At 45.4% G+C, this 23,402-nt stretch overlaps 1 protein-coding gene across 3 annotated transcripts in view; it reads right to left on the reverse strand.

Moving 5' to 3' along the window:
- Positions 1-406: 406 nt before the first annotated feature.
- The window catches only part of si:dkey-97m3.1 (fatty acyl-CoA reductase 1), a 31,356-nt gene continuing 8,360 nt past the window's right edge, over positions 407-23,402 (reverse strand). For 2 of the 3 annotated variants that reach the window (XM_053415155.1, XM_053415154.1), the window contains exons 2-12: positions 20,200-20,488; positions 10,264-10,439; positions 7,572-7,751; positions 6,879-7,056; positions 6,042-6,086; positions 5,848-5,966; positions 5,138-5,205; positions 3,468-3,639; positions 3,249-3,378; positions 2,784-2,911; positions 2,452-2,614 (exon numbers count right to left, since the gene is read on the reverse strand). In XM_053415155.1, coding sequence (XP_053271130.1) covers positions 2,452-2,614; positions 2,784-2,911; positions 3,249-3,378; positions 3,468-3,639; positions 5,138-5,205; positions 5,848-5,966; positions 6,042-6,086; positions 6,879-7,056; positions 7,572-7,751; positions 10,264-10,439; positions 20,200-20,397 — 1,557 coding nt within the window. In that variant the 5' untranslated portion in view covers positions 20,398-20,488. Of the gene's footprint in view, positions 2,427-2,451; positions 2,615-2,783; positions 2,912-3,248; positions 3,379-3,467; positions 3,640-5,137; positions 5,206-5,847; positions 5,967-6,041; positions 6,087-6,878; positions 7,057-7,571; positions 7,752-10,263; positions 10,440-20,199; positions 20,489-23,402 lie in introns of those variants that run through there. The other variant, XM_053415156.1, reaches the window with a different exon arrangement.

The raw sequence follows: 23,402 nt of genomic DNA on the forward strand, positions 1-23,402 counted from the left end.
AAAATGAAATCTCTCCTCCCAGCAGGACCAGACTCTGCAGAAGGTCTTGTTATGTATTGTCGTTCAGATTGTAATAAATTGTGTATTTTTTATTTGAAAAAGCAAACTCTTTCTGGTCTGTTATGAATAATTGCACAAATCCACCTCAGACCATTGCAGTCATAGATGTTTCCATGTTATGATGGTGCTTCATTAAAAATGTAGTTAGCTTTTATATTGTCAATTCTTGCAGCAGCACAAAATACACATCATCATCCCTCTAACAATTCTATTGGTTTTAAACCAGCAAACCTCTGGAAAGATTTGGATCTCAAACTGGAACATGAAATGATGCTAGTTCCGTTTTGAGAGGATGATGATTGGCGAAAAATATGAATTATGGAATCATTAATCAGAAATATTGCAATTGTTTAATTCCATCTTGTTGTTTATTTCAGTTTTGCCAAGCAGACTTGAACGACGTGATGTCAGAGCCGGGAACACAGGCGGTCAGACATGTTGCAAATGACACCAGAAAGAAGAACATGACGTTATTGATTATGTGTTGCTGTTTTGCTGACATACAGTGTACTAGCTCCTGTCCTCGGGTTTCCTGGCGCTCTGCAAAGTTCATACAGGCGCTGCTGCAGACATTGTGGTTTACCATCCTCTGAAATTAAGGACGGTAAACCACAGACATTTTTGCATAAATTTTTATTTATTTGTATCCCTTTTTCTCCCATAAACGCTCATAACTTATGTATTTGTACTCAGTCAAGAGTCAACCTGTACAACGTTGTACAGTTTAGTTAAAAAAAATCGCCCGTCACCATTTTAACACTTCTTGGTAGACTCTGTCGGAAGCTCTGCGTTGGAATCCCGTGGAGTCACTCACCACGCACAAGAATTCTACAGTAAAATACAGTTTTTGGGGTAATCTATAAGAATAATATGCAAGTTCAGATATGTACAGATTTTCCAAACAGGGGTCGAGAATGTAACACAGGGGGCGGGGGGGTTATAATCTGTCACTCTTGTGATTTAGGTCCAGACATCATACGCAGTTTGTCTTTCTTAAAAACAGCTGCCCATCCATCGATTGGGGTAGGGAGTCCCTCAAGGCTCCATACTCGGTCCACTACTTTTGTTTTGTATATCAACTTGCAAATACATTATGTTTTCCCTCTAAGCAGATGACAGTCTATATATTGCAATCAGTAACAACAATGGCTCCAGACTCCGGCCTGTTTACTCACAGTCAACAGCTGCTTTACAAAGATCCTTCTTTTCTCACACATGAAGCTGAGGTGGAAAAGCTCCGGCTTGTAGCTTTCATAGCTTCAGTCAGCTTTCATACACTCTGCTCAAGTTTACCCGACTTGGTGATATAAGTGTTCCCTTCTTTTCTTCAAGCGGTGTATTAGCATTACAGTTGAGTCACTGTGGCAGTTTTCACCTTCTCTCTAAAATAAGATAAACCAAGAACCTTATTTAACCACTTCTGTTCTGAAGTTACTTCCTGAAAGGTCAAAGTTCGCGGCGCTCGGTTAGAAACAGTAGGGAACACTGTACAATATATCCCACTGGGCTATACAAATAAACTCAACTCTGATGTACTCTTATTTATATATAATACACTGCCAAGGTCTACCACGTAACAGACGAGCCTTCGACGCAAGTATAAAGATGTAAAAGTAGTAAACTTAGTTTCAGTACAAACTTCTGTACAAACAGGCAAAAAGTGGATGAGTGTTCCGAGACAGAATCGTGTGACGGTAAATTAAGTGAAGACCTCAGCAAGAAAGACGGCAGATCTATATGTTCCGTATCTAGTGATGCGGTTTTCTGTGTGTGTGTGTGTGTGTGTGTTTGGGTTTTTGCTTTAATCCTGGTATCAGTAATGTGTGGATTGACCTTGAGACGGGTAACACTAGTCAGTTGTGTGTGTGTGTGTGTGTGTTATGTTAAAAAGGCAGTAGAAACACATAATACATGACGTGCAGATATCCAAATCACCTGCGCATCAATAAAGACAGGAAGTGGCTTCCCCCACAGTAAAAAACCAAGACCCCAAATAACCTCGTAGAAATTGTCCTCCACTGAAGAACTGCTAGATTTCAAGTATGAAAAAAAAGAGAAGAAGTCATCCCAAGGCAAAAGGCAGTGTACCGAGATCCAAGAGGATGGAGCCCATGTGGTGGAGAAGAAAGTAGAAATCACCCAGAAGGCTTATTGTTGCATATATAATTGGCCACTTTGAGAAGAAGAGGGTTCGAAAAAGAGTGAACACTTTTTTCTGGACGGGGAATTGGTGACGGATTTCCAAAATGAAACACATAATTCACGGCTGGTAGACGTCTTTCCTCCATCCTGAGTGCTCCACTCGACCGCCGCCCCCGCACGTAGAGATCCTCCATAATCCACACCGAAACGTGTCCTGCTGATTTCTAAAGGCGAGGGGGGGGAGAGGACTCAGTTGGTTAAGGTGCTGGATGCACGGAAGTAGGAGAGGAACTTGAAACAGAGGCTGACCACAAAGTACCAGATGTTTTGGGCCATCTCCGAGCGGGCGATGAAGATCCTCCAGATGAAGATGATCAGCAGAGTGTTGAAGGTGTAGCGGATGTTCCTCAGTCTGGGAAGGAGAGAGACACGGTTAAAACAATAAGCCTGTGAGTTCTACATCTGATCTGTACAGTAAAACTTAAATATGTATATGTGGGTAAATTGTTTTTAAGTTAAAACCATCCTTTGGAAGCATATTTTCATAGACTCATTACACTTAATATGTAAAGTTGACTTACTTCCTCAGATGTTGCCGGGCGAGAGGAATGTCGGCCATGTCCTCGTTCAGGACGTACTTCTTGGTGCCGATGCAGTAGTTATCGATGTACTCGGGCCAGTTCAGCTGACGCACGTCAAAGTTAAACGTCTGCGAGAGGCAACAAAGAAATAAGACAGATGTTGATAACAAAAGTCAAGAAATAAAGTTTAATACCGCTTTCAGTCAGTAGGTGGAGCAATGGGCTCCCTAATGCTAGAACAGTTGATTATATTCTCAGTGTCATTGGGTTCAAATAGAAGAAGCAAACTCATTTCAGTGAATAAAGAACTTTTGATAATTTAAGTGAAATTTTAAGTTAATTTAAGTGAAACTAGAAGTTAATTATTAATTTGAAGTAAAAGTCCTAAGAATTCAAGGTATCAAAAGTAAAATTATTCATTGTGACCAATCAGAGAGGGAATTATGAGTGCGTGGATAACCTCACCTTCTTGTCCTCTGGTGTTAGCTGTTTCAACAACATGCTCATATTGTCCGATTTCCAGTCCCAGTCCTGGCCGCTGAAATACTCCAACAGGTCGATGGCCTTGTGCAGACGATTAAAGATGCGCATCATCCTGCAGCGAGAGAGATAAAGGTCGGAGGTCACGACACAGCTGAACTATTTCTTCAGGTGTTTATCACTACAGGCGTTTTGGAGTCTTACTGCGGCTTCTTTCCGGTGAGTCGCAGGAAGAAGTCGTAGAGGAGGGCGGGGACCTTGTGGCTGACCAGGATCCAGTACTGGTAGATCAGGTAGTTGGAGGTGATGTTTGCGTTGGGCCGGCGGAAGGCCTGCTCCAGAGGGTTCCTCTTGAAGGACGACATCACGTGGTGCTCTGCAGAAGAAAAGAAAGATACGAATGGATGAGACGAAGTCACAAAACCCAGTAACGTCCCAATTTTTTTTTTATAATGCAGGAGATTTAATATTCTCTCATCCACACTGTGGGAGGAGCTTGAGGAAACATTGTAAGAGCAGTGGTGAGTGACCTTTTGGCTTTTTTTATCAAAGATCAGTGCATATCTGTCAGATGATTGGATGTCAAGCTCTGTGACGTGAATCAAGACAAATGCTGGGGCTGAGTTTTTTTTTTATCTCTTAAAGCAAACTCACATGTTACACAAGTTACCGACACACAAACGCACAGATTTGCAGCTTTTGTGGGATCATGACTTCCAGGATCAGAAGTCTGACCTCGATCATTTCCCCCCCCACCGAGCACTGAGCTCCCCTCCTCTTCCTCCAGCATCGGTCATCCACAGACACACACAGCGGCCATGTGACTACACATTACGTCACACACGGCACTCAAACTAGGCCTCGCAACCGGCTGCACCCATGGCAGCAGATACGTGGTGGTGGCGGCTGCAGGGACGTGACCGGATCCGAGGAGACAGCCAGCTGGGGTCCGGCTCCTCGCAGCCTGGTCGGGAGGAGCGCCGCTAACCTTGAGCCGCCCGCAGACGTTCACTGCACAGCGGTGGAAAGGAAAAAACTGGGCTAGAGTACCCAGAATTCTTTGCGAGTGACTTGATCCTCGTTTTAATATCACACAAAGAGAAGAAAAACTGATTCTGCTGCTTGTTTCCCGCCTCCTCTGATCCGCTCGCACTCGATTAGCTTCATTGCTCGCTCTCGCTCGGTCAGATTAGAGTCCACCGTTCCTCTTTCATAACCGGGGGAGTCGCTGGGATGAGACCTAATCCCGCTCGCAGCCATCTGGTGGCAATTTCCTCTGCGAAGGGAACATGTTTGCTAATCTGAGAGGGAAAGAGAGGGTCCCCTGCCATCGGTCCAGCCTGACATCCAAAGCCTCTAATCCCACTGTACGTGACGGCCGCTGCGAGGGAAACTGACTTTTCACTCGTCCCATCGCTCCAGCCCCTCCTCAGCACAAACAGTTAGGATAAAAACAAAGGGTCTGGTCTATTGTTATTGATTGCATTGCTGTACACTAGTCTCTAACTCTGAATGTTAAACTCAGTTTGAGTTCTTTGTAACATCCTTTACTCTGTCAGTCACCTGTGAAGCACTTTGAATTGAAGATAAATGTCTCGTTATCTATGACCAACTCCCTCATCAGTGTGAAATCCATCTTCAGTCTCTTGCCAGCTGGGGGCAGTCACTCCCCACAAGGCCCCTGACACCCAACACCACAACCATATCACCAGGACATTACATCACAACACTGGAGTATTGATTTGTGATGATGAGAGCCGACCCTCACAACAATATTGTGGGTTTCTTCAGACGAAACTGGCCTATTAACATCAGCCTGCAGGGATGGTGTTCTGTTCCCTTAGAGCAAGACGACCCAGAGGGAGCGTACGTACCGATCTCTCCCCAGTGGAACGGGTTGATGCCACCGGTCGTACAGTTGTACACCAGAGCTGTTTTGGGTCTGCAAGGTGGGAGAAGGTCGATAAGAACACATTAGTCAACGTTAACTTACAACACAGAGCAAATAGACTGTAAAGGTTGATCATAAATTCAAAAAAGAAAACTTAAAGGTTGAGAAACTGAGGGAATAACTGAAATTAAATTTAAACACATAATTTCCTACGGGGCTTTAATACTTAATATTATCAGATACATAAACACTGACATAACACAAGAATGTTTATGTACCCGTGTGACTACAGTCTAATGATATTCAGTGTATTTTATGTAACTTGGGTCTCAAGTCCAAAGTATTTCATGATTCTGCTGCTTAACTTTGCTTTAATTGAAGATTGCAGACCATCATAAATTTGAATTCGTCTTTTTAAATGATGTCTTGTCCGACTTTGCAACCTTTTACCAGGATGCTTTAATAAGGCTCAACAGAAATGAATGGTTTTCCAGCAGTACAGTGTTATGTGTATTAGAAGACACTGAATAATTACAGCTGCCGTCCTCAAAATAACATAAACAGTATATTTTTGAGTCAGTTTACTCATCAAGGGGGAAACTACACACTGGATTCTAGTGCCGATTGTGGTTCTAGTTTTGAGATTCGAGGTTCAGGTTCTTTCAGGACGAGTCTGTGCCTCTGTTAACTGACCTGTGTACAGCCGTGTACCAGCCGGCAGCCAGAGTGAGGTTGATGACCACGTCCACAGGGATCAGATCAGCCACCGCATCGTTGTTGGCTCTCATGGTGCGCAGGATTCCCTTACCGGCCTGATAGGAGAACAAAAGAGTCTTAACGAGATTCTAAACCTGTGTTTAAACGTGAGCAGCATGTGTTTTACTTACAGCTATGAAGACTCCGCTCGGCCCGTTGAAGTTGTCGATCCAACCCTGAGGAGCAGCAGCAGAGACACGTGTTAATCCTCGGAGACTTTCATGACACTAACTTTAAATATCCTTAACATTCAGTGTGTGTATGCTTCCGTGTTCTGAAACAGCTGTTCGGGCTTATGTCACTTCCTGTGGTGGGAACACATAAGGGGCTGGGCAGCAGCCATTTGTCGATTTCAATTAGACTCCATTCAAAATGGACGAGGAATGACCTGAACATCTGTTTTAAAACCAAGCAAGGAAAGCAGTTGCATCCAGACCAGGTTGATTCCTTTCCAGTGGAAATTACCTCAACTTCCACTACGTAACCTTCTCCTTCTTCTAAAGTCTGTTGGCAGTTGGAAAAAAACACTAATTGGTGCATCAGATTAGTTCACACTGGAATGGAATCTGGACTATGTAACGTTTGGTTCCTAAAAGAAGTCGGTTCTGATCTGCACCGAATCCATCCTGGTGGAAAAGACTGATCAGACTTCACGTAAACTTCTCTGGTCTCTCAACCTTCCCTACTTGTTCTGCTCCACCATTACTTCTCCGTCCCAGCAGCTACTTGGGTGGATTTAATTTACTATTAACCGATTATCTTTCATCCTGGGCCACTCAAGAGGAGGGTGGAATTGACCTGAGCAGCTTCACGTCGATCAATATCTCATGTCCATTGGTTTAACTGCCCCAGGAGGGACCCTTAACAAAGAGGGATCTAGAAATCGTCATGTGGATGAACGAGCCTGTTCTCATGTCAGAGTGTCACAGTGTGCGATATGTGAAAGTGGTTGATTTCCGTGGACTCACAGGGAACGGCTCCTGCCAGCTGGCTCCCACTATGGAGGGTCTGATGATGCCGATGTTGAGCTTGTCCTGCTGCTGCTGCACCACGTACTCGGCCAGGGCTTTGGTGTAGGTGTAGGTGTTGGGCCGTTCGCCGATGAGGCCCGGCGTGATGTCCCGCACCATGCTGTCATCCATCCACCTGACAAGGAAATTCAATACACAGTCAGACACACGAAGCACTGACGCACAGAACAGACATATCTGTATTTCATATTATTATAGGTTGAACCATTTATATTTTTTAAATCATTAATTATATGTTGGCCTCCTCCATGTAAGCAGATTTGACATGGACCAGGCTAAAAAGAACATGTTAAACCCATTTCTCTCAAAGATGGTACAAAATAAGAAAAGTGGTATTTTTTATACCATATTGATGAGAAATTAATATTTTACTTAGTTTTGTAGCAAAGTATATCTTTTATTCCCCAAACCAAGAAGAAACAATTATTTAACTCTCAGTTATTAACTAACTGTCGCACGGCTTTACTCTCTATGAAGTTTCGCTTCCCCTTCGACTTATTTCCTGAGGGTCGATACAACCTGTCTCTCTTTAAATATTTGAGGAAGCTTATCAGTTTCAGAGACAGTTTCACATTCCATCGCTCGCAGCCTGAAGGCCACCAAACTGGTTGCATTCCCTCGTCCACTCACTCGAGGGACTCGATCAGCTTCTGGGGTTCGATGGGCGGCGGGTAGATGACCTCATCGATGTGCTTGCGGTTGCAGTTTGCATAGGCGGTGGAGTAGTGAATGAAGGCCTCGAGGTGGTGCATCTGGTGGGCCAGGCTGAGGAGCTGCTGCGTGGCGATTACATTCAGTCGCAGGGCGAGTCTGCCGGGAGAGAGGGCACACACAGTGTTAAATAGTGAGTGTGTGTGTGTGTGTGTGTGTGTGTGAGTGAGAGAGAGAGAGAGAGAGAGAGAGAGAGGTAGGAAAGGGGTGAGCAAGTGAGTCAGAGTGTGGGTGGTGAAAGGTTTGCATTTGTGATTGAGATGAAATGTGTGTGTAGGGGAAAGGCTTTTAAATGGTGTGTGTGTGTGTGTGTGTGTGTGAGACTGCCACTATCTCAGTCTGAGCATTTGCATGTAAGAACATTTGCATTTGCCGTCGACTAAGTGTTTCACTCAAATCTGAATTTGCTGAACATGATTGTGACCCAGAGCAGAAGGACACGAGGGGACGTTGAGGAGAGTAAACATCTGCTCTTATAATAAATGTGTTTGTCTCATCATTATTTTTCAGTTTTCAGCCTCTCCTGCACATCGGAGAGCACAGAGCTGCACAATCAACAGTTTTTAAAATCCCTCACACCGCTGAACAATCTGTTTTACATCATTCGATTTGTGGAGTCGTACCTGAGATTTTGACCTCAACACAAATAGCTGATTTTTCTGATTGGAGCTAGGGAATTAAACCAAGGGTTTCCCAATTTCTCTGTTAAGTTACAAGTTTAAAAGCTTCAGATAAACAATAAATGAGTCAAAAATATTCAGTCATTTTTTGTGTAACACAAAAAATAACCTCCTTGGTGGAAGTAAAACTAGAAACCACACCGAAACTATTTATAAGTATTAATACATTACATTAGTTATTTCCCAACATATTGAGAAAAGAAAGAAAAGCAGAATGGAGCGGCAGCACACACAGTCCATTTTGCCTCAAGGCATTCGAAAGAAAAAACCCAGGGTCAGTTAAACCAGACACCACTGAGCACACTGTGTTTCTGTGTGTGTCAGGTGTGTGTCTGTGTGTGTGTGTGAGAGGGAGCTGCAGATGGACGGTGTCCCTCTGTCGTGGGCGATGGGTCCACTAGCATGAATCAGATGTGCTCAGGTGGGGCCAGCTCGTTAACGGGCGGCGAGTGAAGTTGGTGATTAGAGGATGAGTTGTGTGTGTGTGTGTGTGTGTGTGTGTGTGTGTGTGTGTTGTCGTGGTGTCTGCTGGCCACCTTCTGGGACCATATGCTGGGTTTCACGCCGGCACCACTGCGCTCCGACGCTTCCTGCATCTGACTCATCAGTCTCCTCTTTGTGTTGTTCTGATTAGTCAGAGGATACAAGTCCTGATCTGTTCATTTCTGATCTGAAGATCCCAGCACCTGTTTCACATCCTCTTCTTGAACTATTATCAAACATTTATTATGATAACACTGTTCTCATTGAATCAGTGACTTATATTTAAAGGACAGTAGAAGCAGAGTAATGAGTCCCAGAGATGACAGGGGAGGGAGGGGGAGAGAGAGAGAGAGAGAGAGAGAGAGAGAGAGACAGAGACAGAGACAGAGAGAGAGAGATGAGGGGAGGAAATGCTGGAAGAAAAGGGTTGAACAGAAAGAAGGAGGGAGGGGAAGGTCACCTAGAGAGATATGGAGTGTGAAGTGACAGAGAGGGAGAGAGAGCACAAGTCAGGGAGAGAGAGAGAGAGCGAGACAGAGAGAGAGAGAGAGAGAGAGAGATTAAACTGATCAAAATGACGCCATGTGGAGCTCAGTGCAGCAGCTTTATTCTGACTGAGCTGTCACTCAAACTGTAATGAGTCCCGCCTCCAGAGAGACTCAGCTTCATTTGAGACTGACATAAATCCTTCGAGTTTTTTCTTCAACAGATTTCTTCAACATTTTCCACATTCATTGGAATTCTGCATGTTAATTGGATGGAAATTATTAAAAGGCTTCCTGTTATTGTCCATTGTCAAATTCCTACAGCTGAGGTCAGACACACGAGTCTTTGATGACAACAGGTTGTTCAAAACTAGCATGGCATCACTCTCCAGAATATCGGGGATGGACCTAGCCAAAACCAAAAATGTCAACCTCATGGAGTAAGATGTGATGTCAGGAGATCACCAAAGTTTTCAGACCTCATCCTCTGGGAACGATGAACAGATATAATCTTGGTTATTCCTCCAACATGGCTCAGTATTGTCTTACAATTGTAAAATCTTAAGATTTGATCACACAAGCTATTCATGCTCTGTGTTTTTTGCAAAAATAAAGAGGAACTATTTATTGTTTGACAGATTTAACATTAGGAGACTTGATGTTGTCCTGCTGTGTAAACCCTCCTGCTTCCTCTTTGCTTCAGATCAATAAAACAGTGCGTATCCTCTAGTGACGTCTAACAACAGGAAGTTCCTGCTGTTAGGAACGTTTACGCAGCAAAACGGAAAGTTATCCAGGTCTTTGGTAAATTATTGGGTTTAGCGAAATATGAAAAAAGCTGCAAGTATCATTTAGAAGATGAAAACCGTGCCGACAGAAATGAGTGTTGTGTGTTTTATGTGTACGTGTGAAGGAGGGATGGTAAAGCTTAGACGAGGGGGTTTGTGATCATGTGATCCTCACTTGAGCGGCTCGTCGAAGCGGATGGTGGCGGCGCAGTGGAAGATGATGTGGATGCAGGCGCTGAGCTTCTCCACGTCCTCCGGGCTGATGGCGAGGCCCGGCTCCATCAGCTCGCTGCTGATGGGGAAGATTTTCTGGTGGAAGTCGGGGTTGTCCTCCCGCACGCGGTCGAAAAGCTGCCAAAACAGAAACGCACACGCAGAGAAACATCAGTTTAACAAGCCATTGTTGCTAACAAGCAGCGTTTGAGTAATGCACAACGATAAATAAAGCAACAAATATATAAGCCACTTATAATTATTTGCATACTGCAGAAGAGCTGGAGGCCATACAGTGAAAACTGACTCCAGCAGTGACAGCTCAGCACTGGAAGAGGAATGTTAATGATTTAGAGTCAGCAGACACAGCACATGTGTAACTTTGCCAGATTCCCTCTGGCCAAAATCATCTTTAAAGTTGTAATATCACGAGCACATGTTTCTGATCTGTGGAGTGATTCAGGGTTTATTTTCATGAAAACAATAAGAGCACAAGAGGAAAGAGGCAGTTCACAGATGTGAGAATCATGACCTCTGACCTGCTAATGACTGATGCAGAGCTCAACTGATTCAAATGAGGTAAATATTTAACTTGACCTTGACCTCTTGTCACTTATCTGACTTATTATTCATTCAACTAAGAAAAACTGGGTGTCTTTATGTGAATGAAGGCTACTTAAGTCGGGTAGATTAGAAATGTCTGTCAGAGGAGCTGCACATGTCATGTAGAGGTAGTGCTGCAACAATGGACCAATGAATCAGAGTGACGTGTGTAGCAAAGCACACACGCACACACACACACACACAGACACAGACAAAAACATCCATCCAGCCATGTGGGACTTCCGTTTAGTTGAATCTGAATGGAAATTCACAACGAACCTTTGACCCTTATGTGCCACTAATGTTTCGGCAGTGATCAGTAATCACGAGAAATCTTTAATCTATTAAACTTTTCAGAAAACAGTGAAAACGTGTCACACTTCTCACAGCTCGAGGTGACGTCTTCAAACGCCTCACAACCAAAAGGATATGATGAGTAATGTGCAGTTAAAAGAGCAAATATTTAACTTAGTGACACAAATGTTTGCACACTCATTCCTTAAAAAAGTTCTCACAACTGTTGTGTACACATCACACTCACTTCTTCTGCACTACACAAATAATGCACGTGTGACCCGACACAAAGCCCAGCTTGTGTGATATGATTCCACCTGTTTGCTCACACGGGGGCTTCAGGCCGACCAACATGGACGCAGATTAGGGCGACCTCTCGTCTACATTTACCAGCTCATGTCTCACTCCGGGTCCCTTGCTGTGTCACAGTCCCCCTGCAGCACCCAACATGAAACCCCACAGTGCTGCATCGGGAGACGCTAACCAAAGGCAGCAGAGAAAGTCAGGGGGCTGTCATGTTGCGTCACTCCTCCCCGCCGTGCAGCTCCAATCAGAAGCCGCAAAAGAGTGGCGCCAGTTTTTTATTACCGACGGCGTGGCTGACATCTCCGGAAAGACACTGAGCAGACACAGGGTAGGAGATGGCATGAGAAGAAGAACGAGGGTGAGGGGAAGCGAAGGAATTGGCATCAACGTGCGTGCCTTCTCTGTTATGAAAGTTGTGCGTCAGATGTCCCAGGAACCAGAACTCTCTTCCTGAAAAGGACAGACGTTGAATTAAACCGCTTCAAACAACTGTTTATATTCATGTTCTGTGGCTTCATCGGTCTCTTCTGCTTCTGCTCTTCCTCTATTTTCCAACTGCTGCCCATATCAGGCACAAACCTTGACGTACAGTATGTAAAGTCATAACCCAGAGCCATTCCCATTCGGCAGGGGAAGGGTTTATTCATGCAAAAAAAAAAAAAAATCGGCATCATAGCGTGGCACTGCTTTTATTATGTAATGCAAAAATATCCCCCATCCCTCTGCTCTATGGCAGCAGCTGGCAGACAGAGAGCGGCAGTCTGCAGAGAGCGGCCACAGAAGAAGAAGAAGAGATTCAGTCAGTGTTCAGTTCTCATCTCTATCCAAAAAAAGCCAAATCATTGTGTGTTGTAGTCGTAAGCTGCTCTCAGATATGCACTGGATTCCAGACATTTTCCCGTATGCAAGAATGCAAATTCCTCCAGACACTTGCCCTCGGGAGAAGTTAATTCCGGAGCGGAGTTTCGACCTCATGGCTGCCTCCTGCATGCTCCTCATACCTAGACACCACCCCTCATCTGAATGTTGTCCCTCTTTGTACATTCTGCAGTGTTACTGAACAAAGTGTTCTCTCTTCACTAGGATTCACAGCAAAACCAAACCAACCAGATTTGCCAGTAGCCCCCAAAGTGTATCGGTCGTCTGCTGAGGACGTCTTCAGGAAAGTTCAAGAGCCAACGTGAACTCTTCTGTGTTAATGTAGCCACTGACCCACTGAATCTGTCACTGACACATCAGGTGCACGTGCAGAGGGATAATCCTCAAGGAGCAGCGTCAGTTACAAAGAGTTTCTTCTGAGATGTCACTGACGAGGACTTTTGGGGATCAACCGTGTCTTAAAAAGTCTCTGAATAGCAAAGACTGCTCGTGGAGGAACAGACACGCAGCCCTCTGGTCGTGGGATTGTCATTCATGAGGTCTGAGAGTGCTGCTGAAACCAAAACCACTTTAAAAATTCAACACCGGGGGACAGCAAGGGTTGGTTTCGACCGAGGAGGAAACTTGTCACCACACTAAGTCCAGTTCTTACTCAAGCTTTTAGAGAAAATATTGTTGGCGGTGAAACTAGATCTACAGGACGGACCACATCAGGAATATTGACTTGTCCTGTCAAGTAGAAATATGCAAAGACAGTTAAGGCTGATTACAACATCAACAGGATCCTGTTCAACCACCTGAAGGAGTGCAATAGTTCATCATCATATTCATCTATGTTAACTGAAGTGATTCACGCCTTTAGGTACATAAAGAGCAAATAGAGAGGAATACAACTGCCACATTTCCGGATGTAAACCGGCTGTAAAACCAGCTCTGTTGTGACTGGGGCCACACACTGGTTTCTCATTCCCTGTGTTACACAACGAAACACACCCCTCGTTCATGACTCGCAGTGCTGTCACTGACTCGGCACTTGACAGATAAAACCTACATTCTCCCTCTGCTATTTCCACTGGTCACAGAAAAATAGCAGCACGACTTTTAACTGGAATTGTTCCTAAGAAGGAGCCATGATCCGGAGTTAAAACTACAGGCTGACCCAGAGGGGAGACAGTGCAGAGGGGTCAGGGGGGTCAGGGGGATCGGGGGGGGGGGGAAATGAGGCTGTAGAAAGAGGGCTTCAGAGGGCTCTTTGTTGTGGACACAGGCAAAGAATGGCATTGTGGGATTGTGTGATTGTTTTGTTAGATGGATGATAAGCGGTCTTGTGCCAGCCTTCCGCCGCTCCCATCTACCAGTGCACCGCCCCCCCCCCCCCCCCGGCCCATGGGCATCTGCGGGCAAACCGCCTTGTACCGGGAGACAATGCTCCACCAGTTTGTGTTTCCTCTACGCTCATCTTGCAGTCGAGACAAACAAAGACGTGTTCGTGAACAAGCAAGAATCAAGGTCGTCTGTAGAGTCACTTCTCCTCAGTGACTTTCCTTTGCTTAAAGTGTAATGGTGGCTAATACATGTGGTCACCATCTTGTCCTTTCTCTGCGCTGGACGCTGTCATTTGTTTGAGACACTGACAGCAGTATATCGTCCCTCGTGAGCGCTTGATGCATCGCTTCCGCGGACTTTCACAGAAACCAAACACTAATGGAACTTTCCTTTCAGCCCGGCAAACCGAGAGGTCATTTAAACAGCCTCTCTTCTCAGTAACTGCCCTTTAACTGGGCTGCACCAGACCAAACTCATGACGATGACAAAAAGAGCTAGAAATGAGTAGCAGGCCAAAAAATTAAGGGAAACCAACGAAACCGGTTTCTCTTCTTGTTCATTTAAAATCTCCCTAAGAGTCTGGGATGTGGCTTTCATCCTGGTTGGTCGTCACACTGGCAGAGGAACCCAGACACCACCAATCAGAGATGGACATGCCGGGAAAATTTACTGTAGCTAGGGAAGGTTCACTAAAGTGTGTCAGACAGAAGCAATTAACAGCTGCACCCTCAGCGTTGACCTCCATTTCCTGACACGCTCAGTCTATATTAGTCGAAAAATAGGATGTGAGCAGGAATATACGGTCGAAAGAAGCCAGACAATTGTGTATTCTAAAAACACAACACAGCTCAGTAAAGGTGGAGGACACAATGGAGGAACTGTGGATAATTCTTATTTTTCAGATACCAGCTCAATCTCTTTTCCATCTGTCAACAAAGAGACAAGGCCCCATGCTAAGGATGAAATGCTTCGTCTCGAGAGAAGTCAGAAAAGCGAGGCGTCTCGTGGGAAGCTGTGAGGAAGGACAGACGTGACTAACCCCCCAGAGCCCTCAGCATATTAAGGAGGAAAAAAGGGTTCATGTCCTCTTCTCCTCCTCCTCCTCCTCACCCTGTCTTCAATCCAGCCCTGTCCCTCCCTCCCTCCCTCCCTCCCTCCGAGGCTCCCAGAGGCATAAGAACTGATTTAACCAGCGCATGTCACTGCACATTTCAACACTGCTGCTGAGCAAAACATCCTCTCAGTCGGAGCTGGAGATCAGTAAGATGCTGAATCGTGTTCAGGCCTTGGGATGCAAAGAAAACTAAACTTAATGTGCACGTTGGAAGAGACACTGTCTGCTCTTTCTTTATTCAGCATCTAAATCAAAGCTTCGGGATTTAGGAGAAACCCTCGTCAAAGCAAGCTAATGAAAATGGACGGTCTTCTCATGTCTGGCTCCGGGCGGCGTTCGCTGTACACAACTCAATTCAAACCAATCGATATGAGCAGAACAAGGTTTAGAGTAATGGAGCGTCTGGGCTTGGCGCTCGGTATGTTGGTGGCATCGCGTTCCGGTCCCTCAGACAGTGATGTCATGCCGAGCCAAGGAGAATGTTCTAACCCCTCCAAGAGCAAAAGGACAGAAAGGAGGCTCAGTTTATGGTGCGAGCGGCAGGTCTTTGTGTTCTCATTAAATATGACGAGACTGAAGCGCTGTAAATACAACACTGACATTTTTATCACCATTTAAGATGACGACAAAGTATAAATGTAAAATTCATGCTCTGTCCTTGGTTGAACCAGTTCTACCTGATGACATCTTTCAGGTCCATATGCTTTCTAGTTAAATTCTTAAAGAGTCATGTCCATGTCCAAACCTTTATTTTGTGCGATTACACTTGTGTGCACGTAAAGTTTTAGGAATGCAAGGTCCTCATTGTGTTTGCTGCTTCACCCTTTGTGGCTCGTGAAGATAATCATCAGGCCGGAGTTGGATAACTCAAGAGTCGTTATCTTGATGTTACCCAGCGGCTCAGATGTGAAACCTTTCCATTGACGTAATATCGATTGTCGTTGTGACAGGGAAAGGCGAGTCGGACTTGTGTCACTGGGGCTGATTTTCTGCATCAGATAGGTATCAGAGTTTATCTGGAGACGGAGCAGCAGCAGGTTGATATCTCGATGAACACGAGCCTCTGTGATATGGAGAGCAGCGTCTCGTCTGTCCTGCCACCGGATCCCGAGCCTTCGCCCAAACTTCTGACCCACTTTTTTATACTTCATTGAGATCTGTTTGTCGACTTTCTTTCGCTTTCCCTTAGCCATTTCTACAGTATCGATTATCCAATACCAAAATGCCAAATAACCAAAAAAGGCCTCTTTAGGTTGTGTCGCCCTTCAGGTCTAAGAGGGAAATGAAGCTACAGAAAGTCGTGGTCACTCACAGTCACCTGACAGACTCCCCACCCAATGTAGAGACTCTGTGCTAAAACTTAATGACTTCACCAGGGACGTTTTAATGTGACAATTTGTTTAATAAACTGGAGTTAATTTGTGGCCTAATTACTCAAAGAGGCATCGGTTCCCCCCTTGGCCCTGTGTCCGGAGAGGAGAGGGCTACTGGTCGCCTCTCAGTCTGTCTGCATCACATGATATCCAACCACAGAGGAGATGCTCTGCAGCGAGCCAGACTGGCAGCAATAACTTCTCCACATGAAGTCGCTGGACAGAACCAGACACAGAAAATGCTCAGTCACCCCACTCACGCTCATCCCTAAAGGTTGCCTTCTTAACAAAGCCTTGTGCCACACGTTAAATCCAGGATTTTATCTTTTGAGCACTAAAGCAGAAAACTACACCAGAATAAACGTCTGTTCTTCCTTCAGGATTGAGTCATTTATTCCTCAGGTGGCATTAAGAATTCAGGAAGCAATTTCATCAACTCCACAAGTGGAAAAACACAGAGGTGCCCTGTTAAGGCCAGAAGGCATCAATAAATCTCTAAAGATCGCATTGGCTCTGGATGCAGACAAGAGGAAATCAATGCAACCATCTAGTTATGATGGATCAGATTGTGTTAATGGGGAAATTACTGGAAACCACTGAGCAGGGGGCTGCACCCTCAACACAGAGCAAACGTCAGACTGGGGAACAAGCATCCTGTGATCAATGGATAATATGTTCTTTAATGCTGAACGTGCAGGAGCCCTGCGTCAGGACTGTTCAGCAGAAACCAGCAGAGCCTGAGAATTAGAAGGTGAGTGAGTGCAACTGTTCTCTTACATATATAAAACTCTTTGAACTGCATGTTCCTGTGCATCCATGTGTCTGAAATGCTCCATCAATAATCTAGTAGTAATTCTAGTTCCAGCACCTGCCTCATGAAGTTTCCGGACTTTTTTATGCAACACATTCACAAACACGCCCTTATTGTTTTAACTCCATGAACACAACAGATACAGGTGAGGCTCGTTTCCTGAACACCAGCCGTGACGCATGATGAGCTGAGCTCTGGTATTTAAGGCATGAAGCTCTTTATACGTCTGATACACAGGACGTCAGTGAGGTGGGTCCGTCTGGTTCAGAAACACAGCAACTTTCCATCATCGAAGCTTTTTTTGCAAACCCATAATCTCCCCTAAAACTGGGATGAATAAAACCCTCCGGGATCCAAACGATTTCCGGAGAAAAAAGTGGAGCCGACTCGTATTTGCTCAAGCAACAAGACAACATCAGCTGAATAAACAACTGGTTCAACGTCTCGCCTGCTCGGAGCCCATTAAACAACATGTGTGAACAAATATGGCGAGGAAACATTTGGCTAAACTCACAGACGGGGAAACGAGTGACAATCAGGGAATGTCCTGAGGAGACGGTGGAAAGTATTTGAGAGGTTGATTCAGACTCTGTGGCCTTTTTGGTTTAAAGTGGTGAAAATCAAGTTTTATTGAGGGATGCATTCATCTATTTTATTAATTTTAGTTTTTATTTAACTACATTCATCTTCTGTCAATCATCTATTGGTTTTTGCAGAGAGAAGCTTTATTAAAGAGCCTTCACAAGATGCACAGAAGCACAAAGTGCCACATTGATCACTGCACATCCTCTACAGCAGTGATCAATACTCATTCCACAGTAAACACACAGTAAACCCTCCTCTGATCAGGATCCTGCCTTGTAGGCAAAGTTCCACACATCCACGTCCGTCCCACCAGAGCTTCCCACCTCCCACCTCTCTCCAGCCGACATCCGAACCCAGTGTTCCCAGCTACAGAGTCGGTCCTGCGGTACGAAGATGCAGCGCAGCCTCAGAGATGAAACGTTAAGACTGGTGCAGGGATTAACGGCCCACTTGAGGGTGGGAGAATCCCACCGCACAGCAGGGGAGGAACCCTGTGGACCCAGTAGCCCACTTGTATCAAAAGATCTGACATGGCCATTCAGTTCCTGGCACCAGAGACGGACAGAGAGGTGGACGAAGCTTAAATGTCAAAGGAAGTGCAGCCGAGATGCGCAGACAATGAGATCCCTATCGGTTTGTCCTTTTCCTCGCTCGGGGCAGCTCCGTGGGATAGATCGCTCGGCTGTTATCTAGCAACAGGTGGTAAGAAAGATACGGGCCGGGCCTGAAAGAGGAGAGAGAGGAGAGGCTGCTCCAGAGACCGAAACCACTGTTCTCCTCCATGAATTATCCTCGTTCTGAATAGTGTAACACTGATCCCAGGACCCGCATGAATACCCACTGGCACTTGAGGCCTGGTCGTGGAAATTGAATGACATCACTTGTGAATGGGGCCCGAGCTTGAGTGAGTCTGTACTTGGCAGAGCATCAAGCGCTGCCCTGATAGCAGACACTATTAGAGCGAGGCCAAATCCAATGGAAATTTGTTGAGGGGGGGGGGGGGGGGGGGGGGGATACTGTGAAGACCAGCAGCGGGAAAAAATCCTACGTCACTATGAGTGAATGTGAAGTGGGTGAAATACTTAGAACAGGAGTAATCACTTGTGCAACATGAGTTCTGTGATATATTGGTGATTTGATATTGTTGACACAGAGCTGCTCTCATCCTATTTGGGCTTAGTGAGGATTAACAATCACTGCTCTAATCCAGGTGAGTATGTTGTTATTGGGTTAAAATGTTAAGTTGATTGACAGATATATATCGGACATAACCAAATTACTGCTCTGTTTTTAGTTTATGCAACAGGAGAGAGAATTCTACAAGCCCCCAGCGTCAAGGGTCATCTTATCTTAAATCAAAAACTTTTAAGAATCTTTTCAAGTACATTTACTTTATACTTTATGATGCACTTGACATCATAATGTCATATCTAAATGTTCCCTCTCATTTCCTTCTGTAAAGGAGAGGCAGCCTGTTGCATCTGTACAGTATCAGGACAGTAAGAGGTTTTGATCCACTAAACTGATAAAACCTTTGAGCAAAACAACGTACTCTGTTAAATTTTTCCCTCGAGGCCACAGAATTAAATTAATTACACGGAGAAAGAGGTTCCGTGAAAGTTTACAGATATGAAAAGACAAGAAAAAGGCTAAATTCAAGGGGTCAGATCCAGAGCGGTGAGCAGAGCGACGAGCGCAGCACCAAGTTCAACCAGAGCAGTGAAAATAGAGCAGAGAGAGAAGGGGGGAGGGGAAGGTGTGATTCTCTTTAGGTGCGTCTGACAGTTTGAGGCCGACAGCCCCCGGAGAGCAGGAGCACGTGAGTTCACAGCTGCTGCTTCTGAACATCAGTGACTCGCTCCGGTGTCGATACATCATCTGGACTTCATTCAGTCCCGTTTGTGACGAGTCATGCTTCACTGCTCGGCCTGATACAGCTGACATCATATTTAGAGCTTACCTCGCTCCCCCTCAGCTTATATCCCCCCCCCATCCACCTCCTTTATTTCTTCCTTTCTTCATTGTCCGACCTCCTCATCCTCACCTCCTCCTGTGATAATTTTTCATATTAAACTCAACCATAACCACTGCACATTTCGGTGAAGACGTGAGTGATTCATCTATAATCTGTAACTTTTGTCTCAGTCCGCCGAGTTCATTACCAGAGAAATCCCTGCCCTCATGAAAACTCAACCAATGCCCTGCAAGTGCTCATATTAAATCTATAATCTATTCAGGCCTAGTTTTAAGAACTGGAATGAGTATCGAGTGATTAAATGCTGGATCCAGAGCGAGAATGAATAGATTGATAAAATCACTTCATTTATTAAAAGAAATCACAAATGTCATCTTTAACTTTGAAAAACACAAATCCTTCCACGTGAGGAGCCGTAAACACACAAATGTTTCTTGTGTTTGCGCAATAAGTGACTTTGATCCATTCATTTTTTATCTTTAATAGTCGCCTCTCCAGTGCAGTGCAGCTTGATCACCTCTTTTTCAACCGTAACAACCAAAACCACAAGAATCATATTAGACTTCCTCTCTGTGAAACCTCTTCATGGTGTTATTCTCCTGTGGGGGAGCAGCGGGTGGAAGACGACTTACTTTGCACTTCATCATGTCGCTGACCCTCTGCTCCATGGACTGCCCGGCTTTGGGTCTGACCAGGATGTAGAGGGCTTTGACCTCGGGGCACGACCTCAGCAGCTTCTCCACCAGCACTTTTCCCATGAAGCCCGTGGCCCCCGTGATCATGACATTCTTGCCGGCGTAGTATTCCGCTATGGACGTTATGGACGCCATGTTGCTGCCCGCTGCAGATGTCTGTCAGTCTGGTCGTTCCCTCTGTTGTCTGCTCCTCTCAGTCGTCGAGGTTCTGGCCTTCAGGCAGCTCCTGCAGCGGGAGAGGTGGGGGGGGGGGGATAAGAGTTAATACAAACTGAATCAGGAAGTAACTCGTGAAAGCTCTGGTCTGAAAACAGACCCTAAACCGTGAATCACAGTGATGTGAGTCAAGGTCACAAGAAAAAGAGAAAAGTTCTTCATATGCATGTGCAGCTTGTTAATTACTTCAGTCGGATGCAAACACACACACACACACACATACACATAGAGACACACACAGCAACACACACGCACCTCAACACATTTAAAACTGTGGCTCAGCTGTTCTGTGTTCTGACCTTCAATGAGAAAACATGCAACTAGTCTGAAGATTATATGAATATTCACAAGGGATAGAGAGATGGAAATGTTCAGGGGCAGTTTGGCATCTGTGAGTACGTGTGTGTGTGTGTGTGTGTGTGTGTGTGTGTGTGTGTGTGTTACCCGTCACAGACACACAACGACCCAAGATAAAGTGCCCCTCACCCCCCCTTCATGTCTTTACTTCAAGGATTTTTGTTGCGTTTCTCGATGTCCGGCCGCCCTTATTCTACGCCGACTTAAATTGGATCAATTGCGGCTCTAATGGCGGCGGTGTAATGGACCGTGTCTGCTTATTTGGGCCAACTCAATACAATAAATCAGCAGTGGCAGGCGGCCAGGTCCTACATGGTCCTGATTACGGCAAAGACATCGGATAGAGGCGGACGTGGCTCCTGGCTCCTGACCGAGGGCTCGGCCGCTGGTGATTAGCTTCAGTACCGATACCAGGTTTCCTGAACAGTTCACCGACACAGACGGTCAGCTGAAGCATCAGTTTGCCCCAAAACAAAGATATTTAATGTTCCTGTCCACTGATGAAGACTGCGCGGCTCGATTCAGTTGAAATTACGAGCATCTGTGGCCAATCATCTAAATTACATCACAATTTGTTTCAACTTGGAATCTTATCTGCACAGTAAGTACGACAAGGGGTGAGACCTCACAACCACGCTCCCAATGTTGCAGCTAATTAGTGTGTAACCACGACAAAGACGCACAACTACAGCACAGGAGAGTCTTCACAATGTTTGACGACCTTGTGTCTCCGGTTGGCATCGTCCTCTTTTCCCCCGAACAAGTGAACAGTCATGACGTGCTCAGTCACATTTTACGTTTGCCAACCAACTTGTGTAAAAAGCCGGGGCTGCTGGGACGCCTACATGTAAAGACTTGCCAACATTAGCACAGCATTACGTCCGGGCAGACGCTTGATCAGCACTTTCAGGGACTCAGCAGAGCAGTGATATGTTTCCCACCGTGTTTCTTTCATCCTGCCTCCCGGGCAGCTGATTCCCGGCAAAGGCTGAAGTCAGCAACCAAAACCTCCTGAGCCAAACGTGGCCCGGACAACAAACAATCTTGTATTTACTTGGTTTATATCCATTCTGCCTTTTGTGCATGCAATATTGAATTAGGCTCCCTTTACAAACAGGGTGTGAGTTGGATTTAATACTCCTCTCGTTCACAGTCAGAGAAACTCCCTGCGAGGCTCACTTTGACACAAACTACTCTAATCCTCATTTAAAAACCTTTCTTCCAAAGTATATAATTTACAGACAAGTTAATGTATGTGCAGATTTACTAGTCTGTATGCACAGACACCGAAATTAAAAAAAGGTCAAAGTCAAGGCCCTCTGCTAAGGCCCATGAGATTCCAGCTTGTGCTTCTCAGTTATTCCCTGTGGACACGAGGACAAGGGCAGAGTCACTACGGATTAATGCCCGACAATGGAAATGTTCCTGCAGCTGGAAAAGTGTTGGAAGGGACGCACATAACCCAGATTCATGACACACACACACACACACACACACACACACACACACACACACACACACACACACACACACACACACACACACACACACACACACACACACACACACACACACACACACACACACACACACACACACACACACACACACACACACACACACACACACAGTTCGACAGCTCCCCCTCTTCGCCTCTCACTCCGGCTGACGGTGTTGAGCCTTTATCTCCCACAAGGCAACATGGGAAACAGAAGCTACAGTGTGATCTTCTATTAGAAAACACTTTTCTTTCACTTTATTCTTTTCATGCTAAAAAATCACTTGCTTTTCCTGGTAATATAAAACAAATAAATATCGACTGTTTTATTAATCAAGCACTTGTCAATCATAACGATTGCCAAGGATCAGCAGAATAAAGCTTAGAGAAATGCTGTGATTATTAACCTTGTCCTCTCCCTGATGAAGGAGGCAGCCTACGTTTTTAAAGTCAAATTGTGTGCATTAAACAAACGGTGATATTTTGTCCCAGCTCTAACATTTGAGGACATCGTCTAAACTTAAGATAACAAGTTGTTGCATAAGAAAAGAGCAGAGCTGCTGAGGTTTGCTGCCCTCCGGCCTGATTTCATGCTTCCTCGTCCTCTTTTCTCTGACTGAGGGTTTTTCTCCCTCTCCCCAGGAGGTCCACGCTGTTTGGCGGAGGCAGGTGGTTTTAAGCGGCAGCTCTGCGGTCCTCCCGCTGCCTCCGGCCCTTCCTCACTCACTCCTCCATTAGCGGGTCAGCCGAGTGCTGCTGGAGACACAGGCGAGAATCGAGCACTACAGCTGCACGCCGGCTAAAGCCATTATAAACGGACAAAAGCCGACAGAGTGGGAGTGTGGGAAAAAATAGCAAGAGTAAAACGTTGCACAAATGCAGCCAATAATTAAGGAAGCATTAGTCAACTTGGATGCCACTGCCAGGCAGCACAAAGTGAAAGTCACTTAATAGCACACTGACAACAGGGAAAATAAAAACCCTGAAAAGCTGAGTTAAGTGTTCAACCCCTCAGGGCAGTGGTTTTTACATCCTACTGCCAAAACAGAGCTGAGACACGAACGAGCCA

Source organism: Pleuronectes platessa, chromosome 22 (assembly GCF_947347685.1).
Source record: "Pleuronectes platessa chromosome 22, fPlePla1.1, whole genome shotgun sequence".
Taxonomy (NCBI): Eukaryota; Metazoa; Chordata; class Actinopteri; order Pleuronectiformes; family Pleuronectidae; genus Pleuronectes; species Pleuronectes platessa.